General features: G+C 43.9%; 1 protein-coding gene across 1 annotated transcript; it reads right to left on the reverse strand.

Annotated features, from left to right (window-relative positions):
• Positions 1-596: 596 nt before the first annotated feature.
• LOC120287182 (uncharacterized PE-PGRS family protein PE_PGRS54-like) lies at positions 597-1556 on the reverse strand. The gene is made up of 2 exons (XM_039299890.1): positions 1356-1556; positions 597-1280 (listed from the first exon to the last, which is right to left on the reverse strand). Exons 1-2 carry the CDS (start codon positions 1554-1556, stop codon positions 597-599), a joined length of 885 nt encoding a protein of 294 aa, XP_039155824.1.
• Between the last annotated feature and the right edge of the window lie 10009 nt (positions 1557-11565).

Consider the following 11565-nt stretch of genomic DNA (forward strand, 5'->3'; position numbering starts at 1 on the left):
CACATGCACGCATTAAATTGGGGACGTGTAGTCTACAGATGCCTGCAAGAAGATGGACTAACATTTTTATAATGTTATCCTTGCTGAAGAAAGCAGATCGGTGGAAAAAAAGAACCAAACGTGAACAGCAAGGAAAAGTTACGGCTGCTTCCTGGTCACCTGTTCACACTAAAGTCGGTTGTTGCCTATAAATAAGCAAGGATCCTCGCTTTCTTGGGGGAGCTGGGGAGAGGAACGAAAAAATTCCCTTGAGAGGATTGTGAGAGCTATTAAAAAGAAAGCCCGTGTGGAGACTCACGAGTTGAGAGAAAAGGGGTTAAAAAAGGAGAGACTCTCGTCAGAGAAAAAGAAGAAAAGATGAAGTCAGGGGAGGAGATTAAAAAAAAAAAAGAAGAGTGTCGAAGAGCTAAAAGAAATATTCATTGTGAAGGGGCTTCTCCTTCGGACAAGAAAAAATGAAGTCGGGGAAGGATATTAAAATAAAGAGATGAATAGAGAGGAAAACCAAAAAGAAGGTGAAGTGAGAGAGAAAAAAAAAGTGACCGAACAGCAGAAAAAAAAAAAAAGAAAATAGAGAAGACAAGACCCCTTACTGTTCATCTTCTCCAAAAGTTCTTCGCTCCGGATTTCCACGGTTTCCGCTCCTCACCCGTTCGCCTCGCAGCAAAACTCCGCCCAGCCGCACCACCAATCACCGCCACTCGCCCGGCCATCCCCTGTGCGAGCACCACCCACGAGCTCGCACCGCCGTTCGTCGCCCCTGCTGTGGCCGTGACGACCCGCGGCTTCCGATCCGCTTCAGCGTCCTCCATTCCTCTGCAGCTCGTCACCGCGCCGGAGCCCCACTCACCCGTCGCCGGCCTCAACCCGACGACCCACGACCTGCTCGCCTTCACCCGCAGCGCCCGACGCTCCCTCCGCCTCCGCTGCTGCCGTCGCTCGCCTTCATCGCGCCCGCCAGCCTCCGCCTGCAACCTGCGCTGACCTGCGACGACCCGACGCCCAGCAAACCGCGCCCGACGCCCGCAACCCGCACCACCTTCCCCGCCGGTCGTACCACCTCTCCAACCAACCGCTGCTGGCCCGTTAATGCCAGCAACCTGACATCTCCACCCGCGCCTCCGACGCCGTCTCCCTGCAATCCACCCCTGCTCGTTCGTCACCGCGCCTGCACCTCCGCCTGACACCGCGCCACCGCCCAAACGTCCGCAAGCTGCTCCACCCGTCACCGCGCCTCCCCCGTCTTCGCCTGGCCCGAGCTGCGCACTGCTGCTCCTTCCCTGCAGGTACACCAGCGACGACAAGCTGTGTCAAGCACCACCAGCCACGACCCTCGCTGTCCTGAGCTCGCTGACTCGACCCCGGCCTGCTCGCTGCTCTGCCGAGTCCACCAGCCCTCCTTCCTGAGCTGCTGCGCCTGAGCAGCCCCCACAAAGCCCGTGATGAGCTTGACCGAAGCTGCTGTGGCCTTGCAACCGCCACAGCCCTACCCCAACGCGAACTACTGTTCGTGAAATTTTGGCTCGGATCCAAATAAGGTAGTTTTCTTTAACCATATTTCTTTTAAATATTATTATATAAACTGAAATGTTTGATGTTAATTGAGGTTTTAGGCATTACCTAATAGGATATTATTGGTAAAAATCACCATAATTATTAATTTGGTTCGTAAGATTTCGGACCATTTTTTTAATTATGTTGATTTTGATGATATCTTGGCTTTAAAATCATTATAATTATTAAGTTGATCCGAGAGACTTCGGATTAATTTTTTAATTATTTTGATTTTTCTTGACTGTGGTGATGTTTAGGAATAAAATAATCGTTAATTTAATCCATGAGACAACGGATTATTTTTCAATTATTTTAATCCTTCATTTGATGAATATCCTGAGTGAGTTGGGTATAATGCTTATTTGGTAATTGTTTGTTTTGGAAAACACTAAAAAAATCAATCAAATCCTGCATCGGAATATGATAGCTTCATAAATTAGGATTGCATTTTGCACGTCATGATATATATAGGGCTTCATGATAGTATTATTTTGTTTGAATATGATTGCAAAATTTTGGAATAGATTAGGAGAGGATCTAAATAGTTTTTTAAATAGGGTTTTACATTATGTTTGCATATTTTAATAATCTCATTAAAAAAAAAAATTTCTTAAATAGGATAGGTCACATGTTTAGAATTTATCTAGTTAGATTTTTTAATAGATTGCATGTTACGACTATTTAATTAAGATGAGTTTCTGAATTAAAATGGGATTTAATCTAAATTATTTCCTAACTTGAGTAGGATAACTTGTCAAGTTTGGTAGTCAATTTTCAGTAATTATTTCGAATTTCAAAAAAAAAAAAAAAACATCATGTACATGTTATATAAGTAAGTTTTCATTTTAAAACAAGAAAAAACCCTATATATAGTTGCTTGCCTTATTGTGTTTAATTCCTCAATGTTTTTTTTTCCTTTTTGAATGTTATCTTTAATGTTTGTGCACCCGTATGATCACTTAAGTGTATTAGGCTAAAATCAATTCAAGTTGCCTGCAAAACATTTTTCTGAAATAAAGAGAAAAGGTACCGAAAGGGCGTTAGAGAAATCTAGCGTAATCAAGTCCCCGAACTCATTTAATCTCTGGTTCGTAGGAGTGAAGTAATTCTCCCATTACTTTACTTGGGTTTCTAATCGACCCACCAAAAATAGATTAGTGGCGACTCCATGATAAAAATCATTTACATATTAAGAACTTAAACCCTAAGTTGCGAATTGGTATGGGCTTGGGAGAGCTCGAGCTAAGCCTAGGCTTAGCAATCCATTAGCCAAACCCTTAGGTGGTCCAACCCGCTTCATGGGGAGGTCGCGACAGCTTGGCGACTCCGCTGGGGACTTGATTTAAGACTTTTAGTGGACTTAGGCTAGTTTTCTCTTTTCAAAACAAAATTATTTTTGTTTGGCAGCAAGGATCCCAGGTACGTCCCTAATATTTAAGGTGTTAAATGTTCTTGCAGGATGGGAGGTATAAGGGGAAGTGTTTGCTAACCTTTGTTTTGTAGGGAGGTGTAGGAATGTATGGTTTATTTTCTTGAACGAAGTGTTGTTTGATATGAACTGTTATGTATGCCTATGCATTTACACGACACTATTGCACACACAACCTGCTGCCGGACCTGGGCTGCGATAGGATTTTTAGGATGGTGTTGAGAAGGACACTTCCTCAAAAGCGAGACTGCTATGTAGAGGTTGACATTCTCTTCCCCGAAAGTTTTTCATGGTGTCGATTGTGTTTGTCCATATCCGCGAGACTGCGTGATTATAGGACATTCCTTTCGACTGAGCCGGAGTTAGGAGGACCTGACACGTTAATGCGAGACTGCAACGGTCAGATCATCCTCTTAACTCCACTTTGCTAAAGCCGTCTAGGTAGAAATCGAGCCTCACGTTTCATGTGTGTGTCTATGTGATTGTCATCCATTCCAGGTGAAAGTAAGTTGTCTAAACTCTGACTTTGCAATTTACTTACTTCATTGCATTTTTGTCGGTCCATGACAATAGGTTTCGTCGCCAGTCTTGTTTTATATGCAATGGGGAAAACCGATGTACAATTCATTTCCACTCCCAAAAAAGAGCTCAAAACGTGGTTGGACCAATTAGATCAAGAGGGCCAAAGATATGTGAAAGCAAGAATCGCCCGACTTCTCCCATTGCTAGAGATCAACATCCACTCTGGTGTTATGCAGGCGCTACCACACTTTTGGTGTCCGCAGACTTCCACCTTCATATTTGGTGAGTACGAACTAACCTCAACATTGGAGGAATATAGTGTTGCCATTGGAATGCCTCTTGAAAAGGAACTTGTTAGGCCACCTATCAGTATAGATTCTATTTCTGAATTATCACAGTTTTTAACAATCAAAGCTGAAATGGTAAGGAAGGTTGTCAAAGCCAATTGTGATGCATGCCCATTTTCATTTTTGGCAAAGTGTTTTGCAAATCAGCCAATGATTTCAAAGGCTAGGATTTTTATCTTAGCATTTTTTGGACTAATTGTTTTTCCCTATCGAAAAAATGCGATAAATCCTTCAATTTCATGGGTGGTTAGCCAAGTTTGTGACGGGTTAAATTATGTCAACATGATTCTGGCTGAAACATTTTTGTCATTAAACCGTTTCAAACAAAATGAACAAAGGACCATGCGTGCCCTCCCTGAACTTTTGCAAATATGGTTTTTCTCCCACATAAAAGGGTTTGGGCACCTTATGAAACAATTTAATATTGATGATTTTAGGCATCCCATACAAAAGTTTGAGGTCCTAGAGCGTTTTTCCCCAAATAAACAGTACTCATGTTGGATAAATTTTCTGAAAAATGCTAATCCTGAAGCATTCTTATGGCACGCTAAATGGTTCCATGTTGAGGAAGCTCGTTTCTCTCATAAATATGATGAGCCAATCCCGCTGCTGGGTCTCTCTGGTACTACTTCTTATTACCCATATAGGGTGGCCCGTCAATACAGAGCTCTTCAAGAAGTTCCTCCGCCTCTCAAGATGGAATTGTTCCAAGTTCGTTTTACTCGCACGAACTATGACTACTTCAACGAGATTCAGACGATCATTGCTGCATGGAATGAATGCCATCCAGAGAACATTTTGGTGCCCAGGAGACTGAAAGGCGAGGAGGAGACTCACCATGCGTCGACATTCTATATCCAACAACATCGGATTCCTGCCGCCTTGCGTCCAGTCGTCCCTGATGTGACTGAAAAGCCTACTCAGCAAGCACGGATTGAGCATCTTAAACGGAAAGTGGAAATGGCTGAAGCTGAAAACAAAAAGCTTCGCAAGGCATTGGGCTCCCGAAAGCATATAAAATGAGATGTTCCCTTAGTTTCAATGTTTAGGAAGTTTGATTTCAATTTTAGTTTAGGGGATTTGCTTTCAATTCTCAGTCCAGTGTTTAGGGGATTTCAACTTTTTTATGGAATTTGGTTTCAGTTTTCAAATGTTAATGAGTAAATGAGGCGAATAGACCATTGTCATGGACCGTTTTCCTATCCTTGGTTCTTATATTTCCTTTGTTATTTTTAATTAAGGTGATAACGGATCCTCCACGTTCGCCTATCATTACACGATCAAGAGCAAAAATGGCTGACCAAACCGAAATGCATGATCGTATGACCGCCATGGAAAACCAACTCCAGCAGTTGCTCACCTCTATGCAACTTATGACAAATCAAATGCAGTCCCTCCAAGTGAATCAGACTCTTGCGCCCACTCTCCCCGAGATAGTAGTCCCAAAGCAGACGAACAAGGCCCACATGGGTGATGACGACATGCCTGAGCTGGAGGATGACCCACTGTTCGTCACAGCCGAAAAGGCTAAACCCGACAATGTCCCTAAGGCGGAGCAAGATGAACGCTTTGCCAAACTTGAAGAGAAACTGAAACAATTGCAAGAGTCGCGGAATTCACTCCCGTTCGACTTGTCGGTTTATGAGAAAGTTAAAGTGCCAAAGAAGTTTAAGATGCCGGAGTTCGAGAAATACGATGGTACTTCCTGCCCAAAGGCTCATTTACAGATGTACCACGTACGCATGGCCCAGTACGTCAAAAACGAGCCTCTCATGATCCAATCGTTTCATGTAAGCTTGACTGGGCCCGCACTCAACTGGTATATAATGAAAAATGTAAACCTTCTTGACACCTGGAATGATGTGGCTGACGCTTTCCTAAAGCAGTATAAGTTCAACATGGACATTGCACCTTCCCGAGAGGATCTTGAGCGGATGGAGAAGAAGAAAAGTGAGTCATTTAAGGAGTATGCTGTAAGGTGGCGAAACTTGGCAGCTCAAGTCACTCCTAAGCCTACAAACAAGGAGTTAATGAAGTTGTTCGTCAAGACTCTCCCGTATGAATTTCGTAACCGGATGGCTAGCACATACGTTGAGAACTTCAACCAACTTATCCTAGTGGGTGAACAGATCGAGATGGGGCTAAGGGATGGATGGTTCAATGAACCGACTCATCAAGGAAAAAGGTTCACCATGAAGAAAGATAAAGAACCGACCACTGAAATCAATGTTGCATATGCACAACTAGCCCCTAGTAAGCCTCAGATGATTCGTGTCCCTGGGAATCAGCAAGATGGAGGCCGAGTGCCTGCACCGTGGCAATTCACCAAAAGGCAATTCTCTCCTCTTCCTGGCCCTCTATCTCAGGTCTTGCCAATACTCCAAAAGAAGGGATTGATTTCCAACGAACCAAAGCGGCCCAATGCTGAAAAATTATCCAAATATGATCCCTCCAAAAAATGTGAGTATCATATGGGAGAGGTGGGCCATTCGACTGATGAATGTATGACTTTGAAGCACAAGATCCAAAATTTATTGGATACTAAGGCATTTTCTTTCCGTACCACCCAACCGAATGTCAAGAAGAATCCGTTACCGAAACATCATGGAAACGTGAATGCAATCTTTGAGTTCAATGCTGGCAAAAAGATGAACTTGAAGGTGTCTGTCAAAGATATCTATAGCGGATTAGTTAGAGTTGGTTACTATCCGACAGATGAGAATCCTCCCTTGCCTACCATGAAGAAAAGGGTTCAAGAAATGGTTAAGGCTGGCATGATCGTGTATGCTGACCAAGCTGGAATAGTGTCAACTATCTCCGAAGTCGTCATTGATTGGGAGAAAGAATTTGCTAAGATAAGTGCTGAAAAGAGTGAACTGATCCATTGATCGAGGACATGCCCCCACTTGAGGACGCCTCCGACCATGAAGGACTGATAGTGGAAGTGCCTTCAACTGATGAAGAAATAATTATTGAGATGCCCCAGCTATATGAGTACACGGATAACAAAGCAGTTCCCTGGTCATACGAGCTAGATGTTGACCTGATTACAAGGTCTGGACGGACCTATGCTCAAGCTAACACCCAACCTGCAAAGCCAGTTACTGATGAAGAGGCTAAAGAATTTCTGGCTATAATCAAAGCAAGTGAGTATAACGTGGTCGACCAGTTGCGGAAATTGCCCGCTCAAATCTCTTTACTTGAACTCTTGCAAACGTCTCCCACACATCAAAAGTCTTTAATGAAGGTTTTGAGCGAAGTTCATGTACCAGAGACGATTGAGGTAAACAGGTTGGAGGAATTTGTAGGATCGATTCTTCTTAAGGATTTAATAGCCTTTTCTGATGAAGAATTCCCTCTCGAGGGGAGGGGACATACTAAGGCATTATATATATCCGTCAAGTGCAAGGCTTCACATGTGGCTCGAGTACTCATTGATAATGGATCTGCCTTGAATATCTGTCCATTGGCGACTCTTCACCGCCTGAAAATAGATCCTTCAAAAATAAGTGCTGCAAAGACCTCCGTCCGAGCTTTTGATGGCACGAGAAAGGAGGTGATAGGGGAGACCCACCTTGATTTGCAAATAGGGCCGGTGATGTTCAACGTCCTTTTCCAGGTGATGGACATTCCTACCGCATTCAATTTCCTATTAGGTCGCCCCTGGATTCATACTGCTGGAGCTGTGCCATCAAGTCTCCACCAAAGCGTGAAATTTGTTGTCGAAGGAAAGCTAGTCATTGTTCATGGCGAGGAGGATCATCGGATCTATCATGAGACGGCTATCCCCTATGTCGAGCCAGAACGTAGGGAGGAGTCGAGCTACCAATCGCTTGAGCTCGTATCCACTATTCATGCATCTCGAGGATCGACAGCACCCATCCCTGACGTGTCAAATGCAGCAGTTATGGTAGCAAGAGTGATGGTTGGAAATGGCTTTATTCATGGCCGTGGACTTGGTAAAGAAGAACAGGGTATTCGGAATCCTATTGAAGCCCCTCGAAGGTCTCGTTCCGCCGGATTAGGGTACCATGGAAGAGGTGGAGGACATAAGCAAGAGAAGAAAGACTCATTACTCCTTGATATCCGCGAGACATTCCCCGGCCCTGCTAGAATGATGCATGATGAAGGAGGAGTGATCGCCACCCGAGGTATCGTGCCCGATGGATGGAGAAGCATGGATGACCCGACAACTTCAAAGACGAGGATCCAGATAATGGGATGGAAGGGATCACGACCCTATTCGATGATCTCCTTATAGGTGCCATTGACGAAGAAGCATCGGAGGAAATGGGTGCTAGCCCACAAGAGAGCAGCCTTATGGCAGGTAAGGAGGTGAAAATGGTCCAATCCAATGCCATGTGTGATGACGATGATGACCCTGATGATCCAAATGGTGACTCCATTGAAGTACAACAAAGTTGGGAGCACCATGAAAAACCCAAAGTTCTCACCTCCGAGCAAACCGTCACCATCAATTTGAGTGATGACGAGGATCCTAAAGAAATAAAGATTGGGGCAAATCTTCCCAAAGATGAGGCCAAGCACCTGACTCAGTTGCTAAAAGAATATCTGGATATCTTTGCTTGGACATATGCTGATATGCCAGGTTTAGATCCGTCAATTGTGGAACATTGTTTGCCCACCAATCCAGACATGCGCCCTAAGAAGCAGAAGCTTCGGAGGACTAAACCGGAGCTCTCGAAGAAGATAGAAGAGGAAGTAATGAAACTCCTCAAAGTGGGATTCATCGAAGTCTCGCAATACCCTGAATGGGTAGCCAACATAGTACCGGTCATGAAGAAAGACGGTCGAGTCCGAGTGTGTGTTGATTATCGGGATTTGAACAAGGCCAGCCCAAAGGATGACTTCCCATTGCCACATATCGATGTTCTTGTGGATAGTACTTTGCTGGATTTGAATTATTCTCTTTCATGGATGGTTTTTCTGGCTACAACCAAATAAGAATGAAGGAGGAAGACAAAGAGAAGACAGCATTTATCACCCCGTGGGGAACCTTTCATTATAAGGTCATGCCCTTCGGACTCAAAAATGCAGGGGCAACTTACCAACGAGCCATGGTTACATTGTTCCACGACATGATGCATGAAGAAATTGAGGTGTATGTTGATGATATGATTGCAAAAACCCGACCTGGGAAAAGTCATGTTGGAACCCTCAAGAAGTTATTTGATCGGCTTCGTGAATTCAAACTCCGTTTAAACCCCGCTTAAGTGCGTGTTCGGGGCAACATCAGGAAAATTACTTGGGTTCATTGTGAGTAGCAAAGGGATCGAGATTGATCCATCTAAAGCCAAGGCAATATGTGAATTGCAACCTCCGTCGACAAAGTGAAGGAGGTCCGGAGTCTCCTAGGGAGACCGAATTACATTGCACGATTCATTTCCCAACTCTCTGAGACCGCTAAGCCATTCTTCAAACTCTTGAGGAAAAACGTACAAGTTGAGTGGAATGATGAATGTCGAGAGGCGTTCGATAAGTTGAAGCAATATTTGATGAATCCGCCGGTCCTTGTCCCACCAATATCGGGGCATCCTTTGATTTTGTACCTCACAATTCATAGTGAGTCACTCGGTGCGATGTTAGCTCAGAAAAATCCCGTGGATCAGAAGGAAAGGGCCATTTATTACCTCAGTAAAAAGTTCACTGTCTCGGAGCTAAAATATTCGATGCTGAAAAAAACTTGTGCTGCGTTAGTATGGGTATTGCATAGACTGACAAGTACACCTTGCATTACCAGACGTTCCTCGAATCGAGAACGATCCCATCAAGTATTTATTTAATCAACCAGCTTTGGTGGGTAAGTTAGCCAAATGGCGGTCTTGATTTCGAATTCGACGTGCGGTTCATGCCACAAAAATCAGTTAAAGGCCGAGTAATTGCTGATATATTGGCTGAGAATCCTAGAATCTTGAATGATGATGATTGTCCTTTGGATGATCGTATTTTGGCCATAAATGAAGATGCATGGTCTATGTTCTTTGATGGAGCTGTGAACTTGTCATTTTTGCTTGGGGCGTCTTGATATCCCCGACGGACAACACTTCCCGGTAGAGCTGCGAAATTAATATTCCCATGCACTAACAATATAGCCGAATACGAAGCTTGTATTCTCGGACTTCAAGCTGCAATTGAAATGGGAGTGGCCAAATTGAAAGTATATGGAGATTCTGCACTGATCATACTCCAGACTGTAGGAGAATGGAAGACCAGGGATGCCAAATTACTGCCGTATCATAAGTACCTCGAAGAGTTGGTGAAGGAGTTCGATGAAATCTCGTTCGACTATTTGGCTAGATCTCATAATCAGTTCGCCGATGCCCTGGCAACGTTGTCATCTATGTTGCAAGTTACTAATGGTTTAGAAGTTGAGCCTTTGAAAATTGAGGTTCTAGCCAAACCTTCTTATTGCATGGCCGTGAATAAAGAGCTTGATGAGAAGCCATGGTATTGCGACATCATGAACTATATCCAAAAGCAGGAATTTCCTGAAGGGAGCACTCCAGCCGATAGAAAATACATAGTGAAGATGGCCTCAAAGTTCTTTGTCAGTGGTAAGAATTTATACAAGAGATCTTATGATTCATTCTATTGAGGTGCGTAGATGAAGCAGAAGCTACCCAAATCATGCAAGAAGTGCATGAAGGAGTTTGTGGCCCACACATGAATGGGCACATGTTGGCCAAGAAGATTATGAGACTAGGTTATTATTGGCTTGCGCTGGAAAGTGACTGCATACAGCATGTTAGAAGTTGCCATCGTTGCCAAATTCATGGAGATAAAATAAATGTTCCTCCAACGGAGTTGCACCAGCTATCGAGCCATGGCCTTTCTCAATGTGGGGATCGATGTGATTGGCCCAATAAATCCCAAAGCTTCAAATGGGCACCGATTCATATTGGTGGCAATAGATTATTTTTCAAAATGGATTGAAGCCGCATCATATGTTAATGTCACAGCTCGAAACGTGGTGAAATTTATTAGGCGTGACATAATCGCCCGTTATGGTGTCCCCGAAGCAATTGTCACTGACAATGGGACAAATCTGAATAACAAGTTCATTGATGAGTTGTTCAGTAAGTTCAAAATTAAGCATTTGAATTCATCACCATACCGCCCACAAATGAATGGAGCTGTTGAGGCAGCTAATAAGAACATTAAGAAGATCCTGGCTAAGACAGCTGAGAATTATCGAGATTGGCATGACAGGTTACCCTTTGCTCTAATAGCGTATCGGACATCGATCCGAACATCTACCGGGGCAACCCCTTTCTCCTTAGTTTATGGCATGGAGGCAGTCTTGCTGTGGAGGTAGAAATCCCCTCTTTGAGAGTCTTATCCCAAGTGGAATTGTCCGAGGCAGAATGGACACAACAAAGGTTCGAGCAGTTGAACCTAATTGATGAGAAAAGGTTAAAAGCTCTTTGCCATGGTCAGACGTATCAACAAAGAGTAGCCAAGTCTTTCAATCGGAAGGTACGGCCAAGACACTTCGAAGTGAATGATCTAGTTCTAAGAAAGGTGTTGCCGATTTTTCCTGATCCTGGAGGCAAATTTGCTCCAAATTATAGCGGCCCATATATGGTGAAGAGGGTACTCCCTGGAGGTGCCTTAATCCTTACAGAAATGGATGGTCGTGAGTTTTCTAATCCTGTTAACTCTGATGCTGTGAAGAAGTATTACCCTTGAAAG

The sequence above is a fragment of the Eucalyptus grandis genome, chromosome 8 (genome assembly GCF_016545825.1).
Source record: "Eucalyptus grandis isolate ANBG69807.140 chromosome 8, ASM1654582v1, whole genome shotgun sequence".
NCBI classification, from domain to species: Eukaryota; Viridiplantae; Streptophyta; class Magnoliopsida; order Myrtales; family Myrtaceae; genus Eucalyptus; species Eucalyptus grandis.